The following is a 22,430-nucleotide window of genomic DNA, read 5'->3' as shown; positions in this document are numbered from 1 at the left end:
AGGGAATTGTCCCTTTCTTGTTCGTTTCTTTCACAAGGTGACAATGCCAATGTAAATGCATCAATGCTATTGGACTGATAAGGCTATATCACGCTATGTTACTAAACGTTGGTAAACAGCATCCATTGGTACCTATTGTTTGTGAAATGCGTCAACAGCAAATCCGACATTATCCTCTCCATTTATATTCATGCCTTCATTTCTGTAAAATAATTTTCAGAAAACTTGTACTGTCACTGAATAACATTGGCGATTGCATTATTTCCTTGCCTAATTCTCCATCTGCTCTGTATTTTGAAATTCCTTTTCTTGCAATCCCCTTTAAGCCGTTTCATTCTTTAAAAAAAAAATCATATTTGTATTTAATCTCGGCCTTAATTTGCGAAAACTCGTTCGACTGCATTAATTTCCACCAAGTCAAATGTGTATTCGTAATCTACACAGGGCGGACAATGACATTGGGGTGCCACGGTGGTGAGATGTTAACTACCTCGCCTGGTATACAGGTCGTGGGTTCAATCCTGACCCCGACGCTCGTATGCATGGAGTTTGCATGTTCTCCCCGTGGTCGCGTGGATTTTTCTTCGGGACCTCTGGTTTTTCCCTCCACATTTAGAATCAACACGCGTTTAAAGTATTTGGCTGATATAGTTCCGCATAAGCCACTGACCGTTGTGCCATCATTTGTGGCCAGGTCACTTCTGAAAAAGATCTACAAAGCTCAGTGGGCCTTACCTGGCAAATCAATTTGCTATTCATCCATCTTTTCCAAAATCTGATGATAGTTACGTGGGAAATGATAGAAACCCCTCTTCTAAATCACATGGTTGGTTGACCTCAGGTATGCTCATTATTCTGTACTCAATTATGTTCGTGAATTATTTGTATACATGTCGTAGTAGGCGCTTGGGTCCTTTGTCAGTTCAGGTGTCTCTCTATTTGAATATAATGAACGAGGCATGATTCTACAGTTGAGAAACTTCATTTCTGAGCATATCGTCAAATAGATTTCCATTGTTCCAGCAGCTGGTGCTGGTTTTATGATTATGTTTAGTTATGAATTTTGTATTTTAAAAAATGAACATTTATGGGGGAAAATCAACTATAACTGAAAAGTGCACCCAGGAAGAGGGAGATGCATTATTGGAATTACTCTACATTGAGACCCAGAAAGAAAAACCCACGTATTACAAAACATCTGCAGATAAAATACATCATTCTGCTAAAAAAGCTAGGTGAGCTTGGGCGGGTCAAGCCGAATGAGGTGACAGCCAACGGATTGAACGATGAATCAGCGGCTGTGCAAGTACAAGGTGGATTTCTGCATCGTGAGGGATGGTGACAGCTTAGGGAGGTCTTCATCCAGCAGCAGACTGATCTTTATATGATCATGATCATAATAATATACAGGACAGTATTTTAGAAATATAAAATCCAATTATGGGATATGGCATCCTGGGAAAGACTCCAAAACCTTGCATGCCCTCTGTTGATGTCTATTGGCATTGCATCGTGTGTCTATTTAGCATGCGTATGAAAAAAGGAAGTAAGGGATTCCATGCAGCCATGCTGGCACTTCAACATTTTATTTTAAGAATGTTAATATTTGTTTTTGTTTCCAAAAACAAGTCAGCTTTAAAATATAAACGATCAAGAGAAAGCATTGTGCAAATAAATTCCCCTTTAAAAAGATGCTTATTACAATTTTAATTTCTCTACTGATGGAGAGTAGGAAGTAACTTTCGAAAACAGATCTATCTTGTCAAGTGAAATCAGTTTGACATGTATGAATTATTCTGCGAGCGACTCGGCGATTCTAACAAGAAATGCAAGCAGACAGGCAGAAAGACATCGCTGTGCATTGGAAGCTGAAGCTATAGCCCAAACGCCAAAGGCAATCCATCCGTCTGGCTAAAATACTGCATAAGGTAAAATTGTTGCTGTGGCTATACGAACAGTCCAGCACAAACTCAATTTGGAAGAATTCTCGTGTATGGAAAATAAAGTTTACCGAGGATAAATAGCGTTTTCATACGCTGTACGTATATTTTACAGTACATTATACAATGTATCTTCTGTACCTGTCACAAGGGAGAGGGGAAAAAAATAACAATGTCTGTCCAATCTGTTATCTTAAAAGAACACATGCTCTTACAATGTGAAACACTTTGTTGTGCCGAAGGTGTAGATGGAAGAGACTTCTGTCGTTCAGGGAAATTGCTCGCGCTGTGTCGCTTGTTGCACGACAGACAAGGTCCCGAAAAAAATTATTTCGTCAAACTTTTTCGGATGGAAATTTTTAAACGAGTTAAAAAAAATTTGCAAACATGATTCGTGTTGGGAGGTGAGCTCTGTTTGCACATGCACCAAGCTACAATCACAAGTGTTCTCAAAATGTGCAGCTTCCTGGTTAACTACAGGGTGTCTCATGAGTCTGGAATCATAGGAAAAATAACACAAAAAGGCAATAATAACGCTTTTTATTCACAGCACGTGCTCAATGTGTCCACCATTGTTCCTGACACACAACTCCAATGGCTGTATCATCGTCGGTGGATCTCCTCAAAAGTGCAGTGTGGTTTATCTCGTATGGATCGCGTTTCCCTAAACTTTGCAACAAGTTTGCTAACACAGCTCAGTGTTATTGGCTCGTGGTCTGAATGCAGTCTGTTACATTCAACAGGGACGTCCCCCGTCTCCAATTTCCTATGCGTAGAAATTATCTGCATTCGTTCTTCCTTACGTAGATACATCTTGGGCCTTCAGAAACAAAACATATGAATTCGTTATTTTTCCCTATGATTCCAGACTTATGGGACACCCGGTATTAATTCATCATCAGCCATAATCTATGCATTGCGCGATGAAGACCTCCCGAAGGACTCGCCATCTGTCACGCGATGCAACTATCCATCTACCTGCTGCACACAAAACTCATTTCGTTATTGCATCTCTGCTGTTGAGGTCATCACAGAAATGTTCTCTCCTTTTGTTGGCACTCCGTTTTTCGTCTTGAACATCAACCACCAACAATCATCCATTCCAGTGACAAGTCTTGCCCAAGTCTTATACTCTTGGTTCTTTCGGTAAAGTCACGTAGGTAAAAAATGAAATTAAAATTAATAAAAATAAAACAATAAAAAATAAAAAATCACGACGTTTCGGAGGCAACACAAGTCTCCGTCATCAGGTTGGACCGTCACAGCCAGATTTGATACATCAAGTGAGGCAAGGATTCAAGATGTAAGCCCTTAAATATATATTTCCCAAGTCTACTTCTCTCAACTTAATGTGTCAAAGCTGTGCGTGCTCTATAATCCATGTTGGGTTCTCTCTGTAATTTCCATGCTTTAGACTGCGTTTTATTTTCTTTGTCAATATCCCTGTTTCCAATCCACACATCTTAGGTAAAACGACACTGATCGAGAACTTTCAGACTTGAAGAATTACAGATCTATTAATTTCGTTTCGTACATATACATAGTTCATGGAGGTAACTGGGAAAGAATGCCAAATGCTGCTAACTTAAGTTTAGAATTTTTGTAATTATCTGCACATGTTTCAAAGTGAGCATGCAATGATAAAATACTGAAATAATGTTGCTTCTCTTTCAACAGATGAGATTTGCACCATTACTGAGCCATCACAATCATGACCCAGTGTACCGACACGGTGTAGGCTGGAAAGGCCCAAGGCTGGCAAGGCCACCCTCCCCTCTTATCTGGACAGATCTGCCCAAGAAGAAATTTTAACTCGGAACATTTATGCAAGGAAATGTGCCTGCTCGGCCTATGGTTTGACAATTTACGTGACCCATATGACCTCACCCAACCAATCTTGGGCTGCTGCACATACATTGTGCAAAATCGTCATGATTGAACAAATAAGACAATATATACAACCTTACTTACCCAGTGTTTCAGCCTGTAATACATGAAGCAACATTTATAAAAACATCGTCATAAGCAAAATCACTGCAAACATACAAAAAATCACTACAGCTTGAGACTATGGTTTTAACGTGTGCAGATGCATGTACAACACACACAATGAAGCAAACCCCACAACATTGTGTTTATTCAGGACACCGAATTATTATTCCAGAAGTGAGACCTGTAACTTTTGTATTTAAATGTCCAGGTTTCCTATTTTGTGCTATCACCACTGCATATGTACTCAGCCAACATCAACTTCTTGCACGAGTTCCGTCGACGTATCATTCGATGGCCAGTGGAAACCGTGCTGGCCTGGTGCTTAGACACGCAGTGGGGCCAAGGTGGCGAAATGTTAACTCCCTCGCCCGGTATGCAGGAGGCCGTGGGTTCAATCCCAGTTAGCGTGCGACATTACGAACCTGGCGACCCGGGTTCGATTCTCGCTCACAGCCAACACCAGTGACGGTTATTTGAACTGGTCCAGGGCCTCACCTAGGTCGACTCAGCCTCAAATGAGTACCTGGTGCGGTGTGTAAACATTGCCACTGAGGAGACAAAGGCGGCCAGGCGTGGTGCTGGCCACCCACCACCTCGTGTACCGTTCTGGTCTTCATAGGTTCTCACTAACAGTGCTTGTCCCTACAGTCTAAGGCTATACGGGTGGAATCTTTGATCCCGACCCCAACGCATGTATATTTGGAATTTTCAGGTCTCACCCCATGGTCGTATGGATTAATCTCCGGGTCCTCCGGTTTTTCCCTCCATATTTAGAACCAACACGCGTTTAAAGTATTTGGCTCCTATACATTTCCACATAAGCCACTTCATTGAGCGATCATTTGTGGCCAGGTCGCTTCTGAAAGAGCTGTATATAGCTCAGTGCGCCTTACGTGGTGAAATAAAAAAAAAAGTGGCTGGGCTCAAGAATAGGCATTTCCATGGCAACTATACAGAGTCAAATCGATGATCCCATGAAGGCCTGGGGTCCCTGGACTCACGTATTGATCTGTGCTACACACCGAGCTGGGTCCACGCGAGATCCAGTAGCAGGGCCGGTGCTGAAGTGAGGAACATGCTCCATGTCACGCAGGGGTTCAACTTCCCAACTGCGTCAGTGTTAACGGGCACATTTGGAAAACGTTCTAACAAGAAAAATCGTGAACATACGTTTGTTCCCGCAAGTATTTAATTCGCAATAACGTTACCTTCTCGGCAACAAAACGATGTCACACTCAATAACATTTTGTAGAAGTGTGCAACATCACCATGGTCAAAAAGCCTTATACAGTGCATTATCGCTGCCTTTTATTACCAAGATTCAGGCTACCTGCCTGAGCCCAGGGCATCATGCCTGATGAAGCATTGGTACCACAGACTGAGGCCCTGTTTCTATTTCAGGGTCAGAACTTGACCCCTTCCTAGCAGGCTGGCAGTGCCAAAATGCCAGTGATCGTGGAAAGATAAACATGTAGCATCTGCCTCCTGGATGTGAACTGCTGGGCATCTGTGAAAAAGAGTTTCATAGCTCATCAGATTTCTCTAGGATAGATATTCTGATCCTGGTTCTGAACTGCTGAATTGGTGCAAATTTACCATAGTAAAATGTGCCAATCACAAATAAAAAAATAAACTGCCTTTAAAGTATTTGTAACTCATTTTAATAGGCATCTCGATTCAAATAAACAAAGTCGATTCTTTTTTTTATCAGTGCAGTTTATTTTTATTCAAACATAACATTTTTCGTCAAGACATTCATCGAAGTAGCAGTCTCCAGTTTTTACGTAAAAGCATATTTACTTAAGATTGACAAGCAAACGTAAAATCAATGTGCGTGGTTTCTGCATCCATGTTGCCAAATAAAACAAGTCCAACGTTTAATAATATGGCTTTGAGCAAATGCACACAAGCATAAAAAAGTGAGAGCGTGCACAATCCCATTGTGAACAAATAAAAAACATTTGAAATCCGTATGGGGCACGTGCTCGAAATTTGGTGCATGACCCAGTTCAAGATTAAGTGAACGTACCGTGTGTATGTGCAGCAGAGTGCAAAACGAAACGGTTACAGCCTCGTTACGACACTGGAAGACTGCAATATGCATCAGCCATGGCATGAACAAGAGGGAGCGGTGTACTTTGTAGAGCTTGATAAGATTCATCTTTATCGGTCACATTGTGCCCCAATAATTTTTTCCCCATTCAAAAGGATTTAAATCCAAGCCATATGCAATACAGAAAAAAAACACTTCGAATGGTTAACAAGAATGCGGCCTAATGCATGAAACAAATAAAGTATGCCAGGAAAGGTTCCAACTAAGAGAACAAGCTCAAGAAAAGTGAACTCTAACCAACATCATTTGATTCAGAAGAAAATGCTCCTTTATTGTAGTGAGGAATACGTTTTCTCAAGAGAAAATGACAATTATCTTCTATGTGCACTGTCGGCCTTTGCCATAATTCCCTGAAAAGCACAAGGGGGGCCCTGTCGCTCAATAAAATGCACCTCTAGCAGTCCACGACGCACCATGCATACTCCCTCAGGGAAACCCTGCAAGGCATTCGATGATAATGCCCTGACGATAATCAACGTAATTTTGAGCAAGCCTAAAAAACTGTATTTAAGCCTGAAAATAGGAATTATGTTGGTCTCTACCAACCAACATTTGCAATCATGTGTAAATCCAAGTACAAAAAACGATTGCATTTCTGCATAGTGCATGTAAACGCAATGAAAGTATATTAAAACAACTTTATATCAATGTGCAAACCAGACTTAAAGTCCAAAGAAACGTATTATCTGTTTAAACAGCATTTTTTGATAAACACTTTCATATATTTAATTGCTGCAGACGCAGTAACTCTATTTAATGCACACGAAAAAATAAATAACATCCTTTCTTGTGCACGCAAAGCAGAATTAACTGGACTTCAATATAAACACTTTGCTACTCAATAACAATATTCTGCTTTGTCATGAACTTATTTTATCCATGGGGAGTAGTGGCAGCGATTGGCGCACTGCAGCATTAACCCGGCGACTGGACGGCAGAAGGCCTTCATCATTCAGCAGTGGATTGGCAAAGGGCTGTATGTTATTTTATCCACGTTGTGAATGGTGCCACTCATGGGAAGAACTAAGCTCCGTGAGAAATTTGGATTACACGCAAAAGCTAAAGCAAATATATCACCGAGATGAAAGAAGCATCTTTACTACTGGAGGGAAAAAATCAGTTAGATTGTCAAGGCCAAATAGGTAAGAATTAGTGTTCAACGAGGAATATATATTCGACATTGCCGTTCCCTCTATACCTCGTCAATAATGTTTAGATATTTCCACTGCATTTGTACGTGAAAACAGCTATTTCTGCCCCCATCCATCATAATAGTTTCATGATAAATGACATGACTTACTTTAGATACAGACCTAAGTCTTAAAGCCCTCCCAGAGCTCCGTAACAAATCACCAACAACTCAAGGATCTCTAACAGCGGCCAACATCCTCAGTATTGTACAGGCCTTGTTCCCCGAGCTTGACTTTGTCCTCTACAAGCTATTCTGCAAAGAGATGGTTCACTCAAAATATTTACCAAATAGCTGAACCACCATTGCCTTATTATTTTTTTAAGGACAAGGATACATGCGGTAAAAATTAGTAAATGCAAAAAGTGTCAGAGGTGGCAGTGGTAGTAATGGTAAGTTGGTAACGAAGTTATTAAGTGCCGTACACCTTGGAGTGCGAAGCAGAGGAGAGGCGTTTCGGAGGCAGCAGTTAGAAACTGCTTGCCGTTAATTCACAAAGCAACCTACAATGGCTTGCAGTCGGAACTGGCCCATCTGCCATGCACGAGATTCACGCGTAAGAACCATACCTGGCAATGGCCATTTACAATCAGCTGACGTGTAATGTACAAGAAATGGCCCTCCAAGAAATGTTAAGCCATGATAACGTTTCAAAATTTCCACATCACTATACGCAAAGGATTGTTTTTTCCCAATTGTATGCTGTGAAAAATGTATAAATATAAAGTGGCATCTACCTTAATTCAAATCGCAAGTCGTCTCTGGAATAGTGTGGCTGAGCTGCTGTAAAGACACACCAATTTATTGTTGCCCAAGGTTTTTTTTATCAAGAATTTAGGTCCAAATGCTGACACAAATACTGTATAGTGAAAACTGAAGTTGACAGAGTGGTCTTTGAAAAAGATAAATCACACACATGGTCATGTCAGCTCCGGAGGCAAATCTGTCGGTACCACGCTGCTGAAAAGCGCCATATAAATGAAATTATTAATTATTATTTGGCTTAAAATTACAGATCCTTAAAAATTATGTATTATAAGGGGCATTTGGAATGTTGAGAAAAATAAGCTTTAAAAAGCTGCACCTACCATGTATCAGGAGTATTTCAATACTCCATCAGTATATGCTTATAACAGGTACATTGACACTAGAGGTTATAATATTGAAACGCTCCATATAGTGTGAGCAGTTCGATTGGCTTCTAATTCAATCTTTGTTACAACCGATCCTGCAAATGCAGTTACTTATTTATAGCAAATTCACTTTAAATGTCTGTTAATCCACCCCTCTCTACTTGAGAGTATCTATAACCAAATGGTTTGACTTGGTACAACGGGTGGTCAACCACTTGCAAAGGCCACAAACTTGACTTAGAATTGTACTAGGATATGAAAGGTACAAATCAGAGACTTCTAACACAAAATCACAATGCGATTGGTACACATTTGAATTGACTAACAATAGGTTGGTGGTGCAGCTATTTTGTAAGCATCTTCATCCTCAAAGCTCTGCTGACTGTATACCCCTCGCACCATTACAGTCCTTCAAGTGTTCGTCACGCCAACGGATTGTTTAGCGGCGGGGCCAGAATGCCCACGCAAATCCTGGAAACATGAGAGCAACTATAACAGCAGAAATGAGGTTCACACCATTGTTGTCCAAGATTGGTCTTCCAGAGATGTGCTTGCTTTGTGTTGACGGCACATTGACCACGACGCCGCGGTGCTCATCGTATCCTGCACAGACATGTACACGTTTTACTGCCGAGTCTTAGCGACACAAATCGATTTTAAAATCGGTTGCACCGTCACGACTCGATAGGGTTTGATCACACGTCACAAAGCTGAAAGGGCGATTCGTCGTAAGCCTCTGTTGCATACGAGTCGATGCGTAATAAATAATAGTAGGGCAGAAAGGAGACGTGGATAAAGCAAGGCAGCAAAAGAACTGGAGGGAAATAAATGAATTCACGGACAGCAGAGAGACTTTGCAGAAGAAAGTTTGTTACAGTTGTATACTTTTATGGCGTTGAAATGTTTTGTAAAACCACTTTAAGAAGCGTCTTGGTTATGATGTGCAAGCGCACACACACAAATATGCACTACAAAAAGACCATCATGACCTTCAATCACACATCTTTGCTATAAGTGGCATAGCAGCTAAAAAGCACAAACACTGCCAAAGTGAAAAACCATGGCCTCTCCAAACTACACTTCAAAGACTGCCTCCCATGTCAATACCATCCCAGCTACGTACAAGGTGAGGAGATCAACACCTCCCCCTCTTTGGCAAAGGCTGAAAAGTGAACTCTGTTGCTGACAGCACCGGAGAGAAGTATAAAAGGCTTTCCTGGCGAGTCACAGGAGCATCTACGTCTTTTCAAGCCGCGCCAAACAATGTATTCACCTTCAGCAGTGCAAGCTCCTTTGGTCCAAGCACTTTGAGATCCACTGCCACTCTTTTTATCTTTTAACCCATTTGATTCTGACTGTGCCATCGCTTGTCATACAATGAGACAAAGCATCCATTTGGATGTCTCACAGAGCAGTGCAACCATTTGTGTTGTAGACCATAGAAGCGGATATCACAAGGCTACCTCTGCAATCCTTTCAAGTGAGCTTTAGTCCGTACAATGGTGGATACTTTTACACGAGCTGAAATTTTGGCAAATTCAGTATTTTTGTGTCCAGTCACTGGTGATCAGGGTGAGAGACCATAAAATCACTACACTTGAGAACCCACTTTAATTAAAGGCGGCTTCCTAAATTCGAACCCAAGATCTCAGCAGAACCAGCTCAGCGCTCTGAACTCCGAGCCATTCGGCCGCCTCGGAGATGCACTACCGCTCGTCAAAGTAAACTGCGCACGGCAACGGGGAGGACAGTACGGGAGCCCGATTGGAAACGCACACCTACCCGAGTACTGCATGGAGGCGCCGAGATACGAGTCGATCAGGGATCCCAGGAGACCGGCCACACCACCGTAGACGATGAGCGGCCACTGGGAGGGCACGCGGTCGAGCTCTCGCGAGCTCAAGGCAGTGAGCGTCACAAAGAAGGCAAGCCCCACCAACAGTCCACCGCACAGGCTGGCGAGTAACCCCACCACTGTCACACCGCCGTTGGTGCCTGCGTGGGAAGGTGCACGGTCATCACGTGGATGCAGCGATTGTACATGTACAGCCCTTTTATCCATTCACTGCTGGGCGAGGGCTATAAACTTATTTCGCACTTTAAATAGCCAAACTTGCTCGTCGGAGGTGGAGCCTTATTTAACAGTGTGCAAGTCGCAGGGGTTGTGACCACGCTTCATCACGCTGGTCAGTGCAGGTTGGCGATAAAGGTGCCCAAGACCAGTTAAAATAGAACGCCACCGATGTTAGCCGTTGCCAGGAATCGAACTCGCCACTGTGTTGCAACCACTGTGCTGCTGCTCCAACAATTACAAAGTCCAAACATTCATGTGGTGTGGGTTGCTGGAGAGGCGGGGAAGCAGTGACGTTGACGCAGAGTACAGAACTTGCTATACAAAAGAACAAGATGTTCACAGGTACTCGCGAAAAAGGGGACAGTATATCATGGCGTACATTGGGCCGAGGTGGACAGCAGTGGGCAGAGTGCAATAACATACATTACTGTACTTCTATGCTCCGACATTCACGCTCCCTCCCATCGCCAACTCACACTGACCAGCATGATGAACCACAGTCCAATAACCCCATAAGCCACGTGGACTAGAACAGCCCTCATCCAGCAGTGGATTGACAAAAGGGCTGTAAATAAAATATATTTATAGTATTGGACAATGAACCTCAACAAGAAGAAAAGACTTGCAATCAAATGATACAGAACTGAATTCACAACCGAGCCAGGTCTAACATGGGGCATTAAGAGTGCTGTACAGTTACTGGTAAATAGAGTCAACCAGTCACTCGGGAAAGGGGTTGCGGACCCGGCACACTCACCAGGGGGCACCTTGCAGCCCGTGGTGACAAGGCGCGGCGACGAGCGAGCCAGAATCGGCCCTACTTCGGAGGCCCACGTATCGCCGCAGCTACAAGCGAGGGCCCCCAGAAGTGCGAGGCAGAGCCACGAGGCAGAGTAGTGCGACGAGAAGTCAATGGGCAGCTGCCCCGGCCCAACCTCGATCACATAGAGCAGCGCCAGTTCGGTGGGAACGCCGCCGTTGCAGAACACCTGAACCCAGTTGCGTTGTCCGCCTGCAGAGGAACAGCAGCGTAGGCATGTGGTTGCATGTGCACACAAAAAAACTGAGATTTCCCCCTGCGTAGGCTTTATAGACTGTCGGGGCAAAACAATGTTAGCTAGCACCTATTAGGGCCGACGTGGCAAAAGATACTATTTTTTTATTTTACCAGGTAAGGCCCACTGAGCTTTACATTATAGCTCTTTTCAGAAGCGACCTGGCCACAAATCATGGCTCAACGAAGTGCCTTATCACGTGGACATTTATAGCAGCCAAATACTGAAAATGTTGAGGGAAAAACTAGACCCGGAGAATAATCCACGCAACCACAGGGAGAATGTGCAAACTCAAAATATATAGCAGGCATCAGGGTCGGGATCGAACCCACGACCTCCTGTATACCAAGAGAGGTAGTTAACATCTCGCCACCATGGCGCCCCTCACCACAAGATCTTGTAGTCACACCACCACAAGATGTGGTGGTGTGAATATCACCACACCCAGCCACCTTTCGTCTCGCCAGTGCTGTTTACACACTCCATCAGGTATTCCTTTAAGGCTGAATCGGCTTCGGGAAGGCTCAGAAAATGCTCTGATACAATTTGCGAGATGCTAGCCATGGCCGGGAAACCAATCGCATGTTAAAGGGTTTGTAGCACAATACGCTAACCACTGTCATTCCATGGACATGTGGACATAAACACACATTTGTTGTGCAATATATATAAATATACGCCCAAAGGCACAAATGCCCTTTTGCTCATTTAGGAGTCACCAAATTAAACGTGATCGCATTATTTCATATTCTTAAGGGCAGAAACATTTTTTTATTGGCAGAAAATATTCATGAACATTGTATTCCTACATGGAATAGTTATTAGCATATTCCAAAAACACAATGGGTAGAACAAAAATAAAGATCAAATGCAATTTCATATTTTATATCAATACAATTTCAATCACCAGCATGAGCATGCAGAGGAAAACTATTTTCGCGATGCAATGGTCAAATAAAAATGTCCTAAAAAGAAACAAACACAGCAACAAAAGTTTTGTGCAGCATTCGCTCAAATAATTACCCCGATGTGTCTGAAAGTTGTATAATTGAAGAGCATGCACATTTGTTTTACTTCTTCCAACTCACAGCAAGATATAGTACCTGAATGGCAAATCAAAAATGTCCAAGCTGTATAACAAGCCAATGAAATTCCAGTTACGAATGCTTGCGATTTAAAAGCGATGTTTTATTACCATCTGCTGCCAAGTTCGCACTATTAAGGAAGGAGCAATGCACTAAGAAATCTGTGAATTAACTTGCCTATGCCATATTAAATTAGCATTGATTTTTAAAAAGGAGTGGAGACCAAACTGCTTTAGACCACAAAGGACAATTCCGGTCGACATGATTTGATGGTTATCCTCCTGCAGTTAAAAGCTGACATTTAAACATTGTGGTTCCCAAAATCTGGCAAGTAAAATGAAACAGGAACAAACTTTCCTTGAGGCACAGTATGTATTGTCCCATCACAAAGGGCAAGAAAAAGTGCCGGGTATTTTTGTGTTTAGGAAAATCTCTGCAGCTAAAATGTACACAGCTGGTTCAAGCAACCCCCAGTATGTTATGGCAATGAACGTGCCAAAGTCTATAACAATCATTTAACCGCGTCTTCTGTAATTAATAACATTTACTCTCTGTAAACCCGAACAAAGATTTATCTTGAGGTTACTGCGGTTCCTATGCCCCAGAGAATCAGCGGAGTGCCCTGTAACATGTTTTAACATTCCACAAGCAAAGCCACAAATCATTTGCTGTTTGTACACTGGTAGTGCAGCTTATTGGCCACATATGCCAAAGGGGATTTCTTTAGACCCGCTAGGGATCACTGGTTCTGAATTGAGTCTCGGAACAGCCCTGCCACGGGTAACTGCGTATGTTTGTCACCGTTCTAAGTTTAGCCTCTAGAGCAACAGCTACAGTTTTATTTGCTCCATCAACTTAGTGTACTCACCTTCTCTATACTCAGGATCCAGCCGTTTCTTTATCTCGCCCTTCCACTTAGTGAGCCATGAGGAGGTCATATAAAACACCAGCATTGATGCAAAGAAGCAGTAGTTTGAAGATGTTAACACAAACCCGACAATCAGTGCTGTGGACAAGAGACACCAATTTAATGGGCATTCTGAACAAAAAGTCTCGATAAGGCATTACAATGCATCAAACTCAGCATTTGAAAATATTTTTTTCTAAATACATGCAAACGGTATGCATATATGATTCATTGTACGTTTAGTTTAAGTGTGAACAAAATATTACAAGTGAAACAGAGCAAATGAAAAAGACAAAATACAGTAAAATGGACCATAGAGACATCTATTCTCGATAAAAATCACTACCCGTAATAACGACAATTCCTCAAAATGCCCAGGGATAAATCATATTGCAGTAAAGCGGTCATCGTTATTGTTCATTACTGCTTTGGGAACAACTCCAAAACACCCACAGGACAAATTACATTTAGATAAAAAACAAGAACATGAAATTATACATTCAATTTCGATTTAAAGCTTTCGTGACTGCAGGGATTCATCTCCTTGGTTCTTTCGGGTAAAGTCAAGTAGAAGGGAAATAATAAAAGAATAAAAATAAAACATAATAAAAAACTATTCTCACAACGTTTCGGCCACAACGCAAGCAGCCGTCCTCAGGTGAAGAACAGGGCTGTCGGAAAGACAGCGTCCGAATGAACACCATTCGGATGCTGTCTTTCAACGAAGAAGATGAATCCCTGCAGTCACGAAAGCTTTAAATCGAAAAAGGTTTAGTCATATTAAACGCAGTTTGTTAATAGGTCCCTAAGTAAAATTAGCGCACTGGAAAGTTGTAATGAAAGTGAATGCCCAAACTACATCGCATTAGACAAGTCGACATTCTAAGAACAGTATTATAATTGTATTTATTGTAATGAATAACCTGCAAACTAAATGTATTTATTTCTCATCCTATTAAAACATAATTTGCATACTAGACGGTGAATAAGCGGCTAACAATTTATATTCAGATATTATATTTGCTTCATCTTGGGATGAAATAATGTTGATAATTGACTGGAAAAGCAATTCCATTAAGTATTACCCACCAAACAAAACACATAAGAAAAATATTCCCCCTTGGGTATAAATTACTGCTTTGTGAACTGTAGAAAATTCTCAATTTATTCTCTTCATTCAAATTAATTATTGTGCTACCTTATCTGTGGTGCACGAAATTAAAACAGCTTTTCAAAAATGCATTTTAATGTGTTCACTAAACTCAGAACGCAGCTGCAAATTAGTAGCTGCATGACCATAATCATGAAACAAGAATACGGTAGCATCCATTTTCCCTGCAGCAGACATTACATTGACATTTTCATGAATTTCTAATTACAGTTCGTCTTCCATAATGAATTGCCGGCTTACAAAACCCAAGCCTTGGTTTACAGACTGCTAGATCACGCCATAGGTTGGGGGGCTAACACAGCCACATTGACCATTCCGAGTAGTTTGGTTCAACTGTATTGATTGTGACTGACAAACAATCTGTTTTCCGGCGGCACAAGCTGAAAAGGTGAATTGGTTGAGAGGCACTGCCCTCTAGGGGAAAACTCTTCCTAAGGAGATGCAATTATTTGAGGAAAGCCAGAAGGGGATAACTTTTGGCATTTCTATCCAAGTTGTAGAGCTACTCTGACACAACTGTCACTGCGTATTTCACTTGGTTTTTATTTCCATTCGTTGGCTGTCAGCAGAGAAACACTTGGGCACATGAAAAAGTATTTTTAGATTTCATGCTGCTTGCAGATCCTAAGAAGAAAAATTTTAAAATATTTTTTTTAAATGTGTAAAAATATTAATTGTTTGACGATTCATCATTTTTTTGTAAGATTGCTAAAGTAAAATGCCAATGTGACACCGTCCTCCAGCTGACACAGACAAATTAATTAAAGTTTATTCACGTGCCAATAGTAAATTGGCATGTTTGTTCACGTGACTTTATATATTTTACTGTCGGGTGGAGGAGGATGTACGACGCAGAGGTGGGCATTGTACTCGGATAAAGAGACCCGATCCAAAAATCTATTATAAGTTACAAAAATTGCATTCATGCTTACCCTAAAATAAAAGATATTTCATGAAAAATTAAACAATTATTGCACAATACGATTCAAACCATGCATTTCATCTGAAAATAATATGAAAGGGAAACGGATCACCACTAAAAACGTAACACCACAATTAAGGAAAATACCTTTTTAGGAAAACTATTAAACAGCAAGATTTAAACGATAACTGTCAATTAAAACTTCATCGCGAAACAAATGTGCTAACCGATTCGCAAACAAACGTGAAGCATAAACACGACAGCATATAGCATATTTTCAATCATCGCAAGAATCATTCGAGTGTTTTTTTTATAAACACAACTTTGCCACCACTCACCCCTTCCCCCAAAACGCAAGGTAACACACAGAGGCAGGTGTACGTTTCGATACCATTGGGTGGAATTTTTCTATACTTCATGACTCGCATGCATTTTGTTCAAAATAAAGCAAAAATAATAAAACACACCATTTTCACGTGTGAGGGATATGTTATGAAAGGTGTTTTTTTCTGCAAATGCAGCTGAACGTATAACTGTATTGTATTCCAGTTGTAAATTCAGCTGCATTCACGATACACTTAAAATTGCCGATGGGAATAAAATGAAGCCCAAGAGAGAAAATGCACGAATGCAAAAAGTGACAGGTATACAATGGGTCATACTCAATGTGTCACAATATCCGTTTCCACTCTTGTATTTCAGTGCCGACAAGACGCAGTGCAGTTTACCTGCCAAGGCACCGCTTCGATCCAGACTTTTCTTTTGCAGCCCTCGGTAAGTGATGAATAATGGGATGACCACAGAGAGCAACCAGCGCCAAGGAGACACAGTCAAAGTTCCTGCGTCACAGTTCAGTGAAGTTCACACGCTGAGGCACCCCAAATGCGGTTTCATTTATTAAAAAGTGTGAAGCATGTTGTCACTGAAATATTGGGAATAACGATTACACACCAAGAACATTTTTCAGACGTGTTTAATATTCTGCTATCAGGTTCATTGCATGTGGAAGATAAAGGGACACAAAATGTTGCATTCACTATCAAATTAATCATTTCTGGTCCTTTGAATTCACTCTTTATTGGAATTGCAAAATACACAACCAGATTACAGCGATATACACATGGTCATTATTATGAAAAATATTGGTGGGAAAATGTTAATTAACTCGCATTATTACATTACACACAGAAGCAGACAATGTAAAAAAATATATTGAACAAAAAAGCATACAATGTCTACAGGTTCTACTCATTAATTACGTAAGAAAATATATTTTCCAGAAAATTGTGAAAGATAACAATTCTTAAGTGGTATAAGGAATAATAAATTGAACACATTTTAATAGGGTGCACACAAAGGTTTCTAAAATAACCTCTGTTCTGCAATTTCATTATTTTTGCCAATTGTGTATCCTACTTTTGAAAAGGTGGATTAATTTACTTCTTATCAAGCCATTCCAAATGTCTTTGTTGGCAACAAATTCAAGGAGCCAAATAACAAAATGCAAGAAACCCACAGAATATTTTAACTGAAAGCAGCAAACGAGGTTTATAGTTTCGATTTAAAGCTTTCGTGACTGCAGGGATTCATCTTCTTGGTTCCTTCGGTAAAGTCACGTAGAAGGGAAATAATAAAATAATACAAATAAAACATAATAAAATAATTCTCACGACGCTTCGGCCACAACGCAAGCAGCCGTCCTCAGGTGAAGAACAGGTCTGTCGGGGAAGACAGCGTCTGAATGACCTGTTCTTCACCTGAGGATGGCTGCTTGCGTTGTGGCCGAAACGTCGTGAGAATTATTTTATTATGTTTTATTTTTATTATTTTATTATTTCCCTTCTACGTGACTTTACCGAAAGAACCAAGAAGATGAGGTTTATAGTCACAAAATATTGATGTTGAACAATCCCTCTGTCCAGTTATAAAGGCTAAAGCCCATTCCTTACCATAGTGATAGTTGAGCATGAGTGAGAAAACCCAGAAGGTGAGGGATATGGAGATGAGGGAGCACAAGATGACCACGTTGAACATTATGATCAACAGCTCGATCCACGTCTCCTGATGCAGCAACCATGCGCTCTTGAGCTCAAAACCTGTGTGCAAGAAACACTTTAAATGGGCAATAAAATATCAAATATTTTTTTTATAAAACCTGCAAGACTATTACTTGCAATTATACACCACGTAACATTCTACCGCAAATCTAATTATTTAAGGTGTTCAGCCTGCGCACTTTAATGTTGATGCCGTGTGTGCATTTTACATCTTTGCATGTTCATAAACAAAAAATATGTGGTACTGCAACAGAGTTATCCGACAATCAATCATTACATCTGGATAGTGGGGATCCCTACATGTTGGTTAATTTGTCTCATACCACTATACCCGAGTGGGTTTCCACCAAATTGCTGCATGCCAACATCTACATGTTTGCAAGTACAGAAGATTAAAAACATGAAAAATCAGACTGCCCTCTGTGAATCCACTGCTGGATGATGGCTTCCCCGTGCTGTGTGGGTCAAGATGGTTGTTTGAACATACTTCACCACGCTGGTCAGTGCAAGTTTGTAAAGGGGGGCAGAGGTCCAGGAATCAGTTCAGTTTTGACTTACCAGACCTTGAACTTAGGTCACTGGGTAAAAAATACACTAATCCACTGAATTCACTCATGTAATGCTCTAATTACTGTTAACAATGCACCACCAATAGCATTACAGTGTGTTTACACTTATTACCCTTCATAAATCCACCGCAGGATGAAAGCAATGAGTTATGATCACAGTCCAGTATTAGGCAGACAGTCTATCACCAAAACACCCACAATTTACCCAATCTCATTATAATTTTGAAAGCGAAGTTAAAGGTTTAGCTTTGATAGCGCGTGTATGGGCGACCACCATTGCATGAAAGGTGTTATAGGCTTTAGACCGTGGTGCTGCAATGCTGGACAGAATGCTGAGCAGAAGGATCAAATTGCTGTACGTTACTTTCTATACTCAATCTGGTTCCCACCTTCTCACTGACCAGCGTAGTGTTACATATGGTCCGATGATATTCACGACTTGCACGAACGTCAGCGCCACATAGCGGTTCCAAGAATACACAGCATACAATAAAGGTCTAAAACGCCACATTGACTAAAGGCGTGGCCTTGTGTATTGTGAGCTCAGTAAGTGCTCTTGATTGGGGGCCATCATACCAAAAACGTTGTGAAGCACTGCATTAAATCATAGCTCGTGGCGTTCGGCAAAGTCGTATCAATTCCGTGCGATGTGAGATTCCTGTAATCCCTCTGAAATCTCACCTGACAAGTGACACTTGATACCAGCACACAAGTAAGTGTATGTTATTGCAGGCGGACTGTGTTTTTTTCAAGATAGAAACACAACTCAAAAAACAGCACAGCCGTGCGGTGCTGCTCATCCGTTTCCACTTTGCAGTGTTGAGGCAGAGGTGTGTTTACACATTACTATGCCGGGGTTGAGTACATCCCTTGGACTCAAAAGATCAAGTGGTTAATGGAATTTGGCAAACTGTTCAAATCAATAATGTGTTGTAATGTATTCAGCTGTGAATACATTCCAGTACAATATTAATTGACAGTGGTTTACAATGAATTTATGTTGCAGCTTGAAGAGCACACTATACTTATGTACATTAAACAAATATGTATCGTTAAAATAACGTTATGGGTATGTACGAACATAACTTTTAAGAATAAAAAAGGAGACATTGCAAATTATATAAAGAGAATGTTGCGAGTCTGACACGCAGTCTCAATTTTTTGTTATATACTCCAATATAATTTGACTATAAACTCGCTAACATGAACCTATAACTCAACATGTATTATACACTACATAACATCGCTGTACAATAATTAAAATGCTCTATCCACTAAATCAACTGGAGTATTTGTCCACGTGACAACTTGCGAGTATTTAAAGAATTGCCATTATACCTGCAGGACGCTCCAACCCAATATTATGAAGTATTGTCAAACTAATTGTTGGTCGTCAAAGCCTCATTATAATCTTTATTTTTCAATTACGCCAAAATCATCGTTTTCCGCGGCCATGTGTGGCACACAAAAAAATGTGGGTTCGTCTCACATACAGACAGGTAACAAAAGTGCCAACATTGTCATCGATAATTCTAGATACGACTTTTACTCCTTCACGCTCCGGGCTGACGCACACAAAACAACCTTTATACTTAGTATTTGGTAACTAATCGTGCTTTTTTAAAAACTGATAATCGCAATACATCTTCTTGGTTCTTTCGGTAAAGTCACGTAGAAGGGAAGTAATAAAAGAATACAAATGAAACATAATAAAATAATTCTCACGAAGTTTCGGCCACAACGCAAGCAGGACGGCCGAAACGTAAACATTTTATTGGTTTCTTTTTATTATTTTATTATTTCCCTTCTAAGTGACTTTACCGAAAGAACCAAGAAGATGAATCCCTGCAGTCACGAAAGCTTTAAATCGAAATCGCAATACAACTAACATTTTCTTCTCATCAGGCTCCAATGTAATCAGGTGCAGTCCCCAACTCTTATTAAACCTCTTTGGCCTCTAACCACGAGCTATGGAAAAGGACCATTGCCCATTATATACTACTGCATATATAAAAGGCCACACACAGTGGTGCTTTTCACCAATGTGTAGTTGTTAATTGTACCGGGGTACCACTGCAACATCACCAAATAACTTCGCTTAATTCGCTTAAGAGAGCCAACACCCAGAACCACGTGTGACGCTTGCAGCTACTGCATTATAAAGTATCGTACTGTACACAGATTTCGTGGTGATTTACAATAAAAAAAAGTTAATAAACTATGGACACTTAGCTCAAACTAGGCTAAGGCGGTGTTTTCTGTATGACACCCCACCCCAAACACTAACCCAGTGGTGGAAATTCCACATTATTATGACGGGGACGAGTAAGTTCCAAAAAGGACTCCCGCTAACAAGTGGTTCCCTATTTTATCGACCATCAAAAGGGACGACTGCCCCACTTCGATCTCCAATAAATAAACTCAAGTTAAACGTCATTAATTTAATAATAAAAACCACGCTACATCCTTAATTACCGTCCAAGAACCCACGTTTCGTTTCACGATAACAGCAGATCGCTCGACGCGCACAAACTCGCAATTCCATCTGTAGAGAGTCAACAGTAACACGTTTGTTTGTTTATTTATTGTAGTATTGTTGCTATTTATGTGTGCACACACACACAACGGGCTTGTGTGCACTCGCAATCCACTTGGGCCACTTCACTCTACACACCACAAACTCTCCTCCTCCGCCATCGTTATAATAACCGCGATTTCGACGAGATCGTCTCGCCGGACAAAAACAACAACAACAAAAGCCTCACAATGCGTCGCATGCAGAGACGAACTTTCGCCCGATAATCTCACGGCGACGAAGCTGTCCATGTCGACGACGACTGCCGCCGCGAACAAATCCGTCTGAGCCCCGCGGCCATGTCAACGCGCAAAGCACGAGAGACGCACTATTTTAAATCCCCAGTCTGGATGCGCGTCGCCGATGATACGGCGCCTACGATTGGACAACGGCGGGGGGGCGGTTCCCTCGTCCGCCAATCGGGAGCGCCGACGCGCACGCTGTCGCCTGTGCGTTGTGGGATATTTGAACTCGGTTTTTAGGGGGCCCTTAGCTCTGCCCGCGGTTGATTTGAATGTTGGCACGGTGCTTATGGTTCAGTAAATTAACCCAAATACATATTCTTAGGTTTTTTCGGTAAAGTCACATAGGTAAAACATCAAAATTAATCAAAATAAAACAAAAATCACGACGTTTCGGAGGCAACGTCGTGATTTTTTATTTTATTTTCATTAATTTTGATGTTTTACCTACGTGACTTTACCGAAAAAACCTAAGAATATGAATCCTTGCAGTCACGAACGCTTCAAATCTAGAATTAACCCAAATACCTTGCTCAGGAATCAAACCTCGATGTTTTGGTTTTAATCCAGAGGGGGGAAGGTCGGTTTAGTGATCCTGTGGCAATCCCAATAGCTTACAGAAGCAAACTCAGGCGAACACTTGTGATTTTGTGGCAATCGGTGAACACCACCGAGGCTTTTAGAACCACATTTTCTGCTATAAATGTTCCTCTATTTCTATAAAAAGGATTCATATTCTTTTGTTCTTTCGGTAAAGTCACGTAGATAGAACCCACCCCTACCCTCTATGCGATGACTTTTACTTGCAAATCCCATCCGTTGTCCTACCCACTTACCCTTGGGTTGAACCCACCACAAACCTTTATATAACCTTTGGCTGCTACATTTCCTCAGCAGTCCGCCTGCTGTATTGTTTCACCTGAAGACGATGGCTTGTGTTGCTCTCGAAACGTGATTTATTAGTTATTTTTTTCCTATCTACGTGACTTTGCCGAAAGAACCAAAGAGTGAATTCCTGCAGTCACTAAAGCTTCAAATCAGGATTCATATACCATGGGTTTAGAGAGATATTAAAACATTTAACTGGGTTATTAGTGTGAAAAAAGAATAGGCTTGACGGTTTAATACATCCAGTGGATTTTCCTTGGGCTCTCAGCAAAATTATAAAGCAATAGTATATAGTTTTAAATATTGACACAAAGGGTCATATCAAAGCAGTATTACGATGATTTGTTTATTGTATTGGGTATTAGAACGACATTATTTCTAGGCTTCATTGCACATGTTTAAGACCTCAAACATACATCCCAACCACGAGTTTAGTTGATATGATCAAATGCTCTCATCTGCCCGATAAACCACTTTATTATTCAAACTCCTAATATATGTTGATAAGACTCAATGAT

At 41.1% G+C, this 22,430-nt stretch overlaps 1 protein-coding gene across 2 annotated transcripts; it reads right to left on the bottom strand.

Moving 5' to 3' along the window:
- Positions 1-5,640: 5,640 nt before the first annotated feature.
- Positions 5,641-21,107, bottom strand: TMEM19 (transmembrane protein 19). 2 transcript variants are annotated; one of them, XM_061566478.1, is made up of 8 exons: positions 20,973-21,102; positions 18,784-18,901; positions 17,531-17,677; positions 16,310-16,420; positions 13,450-13,587; positions 11,199-11,453; positions 10,150-10,362; positions 5,641-8,970 (listed from the first exon to the last, which is right to left on the bottom strand). In XM_061566478.1, exons 3-8 carry the CDS (start codon positions 17,613-17,615, stop codon positions 8,807-8,809), a joined length of 966 nt encoding a protein of 321 aa, XP_061422462.1. In that variant the 5' UTR covers positions 17,616-17,677; positions 18,784-18,901; positions 20,973-21,102; the 3' UTR covers positions 5,641-8,806. The 2 variants fall into 2 exon arrangements, with proteins under 2 accessions (XP_061422462.1, XP_061422460.1); XM_061566476.1 differs by lacking the exon at positions 18,784-18,901 and having other exon boundaries at positions 20,973-21,107.
- Between the last annotated feature and the right edge of the window lie 1,323 nt (positions 21,108-22,430).

Source organism: Lethenteron reissneri, chromosome 37 (assembly GCF_015708825.2).
Source record: "Lethenteron reissneri isolate LAM-NWPU_2019-01 chromosome 37, ASM1570882v1, whole genome shotgun sequence".
NCBI classification, from domain to species: Eukaryota; Metazoa; Chordata; class Hyperoartia; order Petromyzontiformes; family Petromyzontidae; genus Lethenteron; species Lethenteron reissneri.
This window is presented reverse-complemented; position numbering and strand designations above follow the sequence as displayed.

What these genes read in the sequence shown, in the direction of transcription:
- TMEM19 (XM_061566476.1), bottom strand. Translation starts at nt 21,033, where the DNA reads ATGGACAGCTTCGTCGCCGTGAGATTATCGGGCGAAAGTTCGTCTCTG. An exon ending in CATGCTCAACTATCACTATG is followed by an intron (nt 16,421 to 17,530) that starts GTAAGGAATGGG and finishes ACTGTGACGCAG; the next exon opens with GAACTTTGACTGTGTCTCCT. An exon ending in CGCCTCCATGCAGTACTCGG is followed by an intron (nt 8,971 to 10,149) that starts GTAGGTGTGCGT and finishes ATGTCTGTGCAG; the next exon opens with GATACGATGAGCACCGCGGC.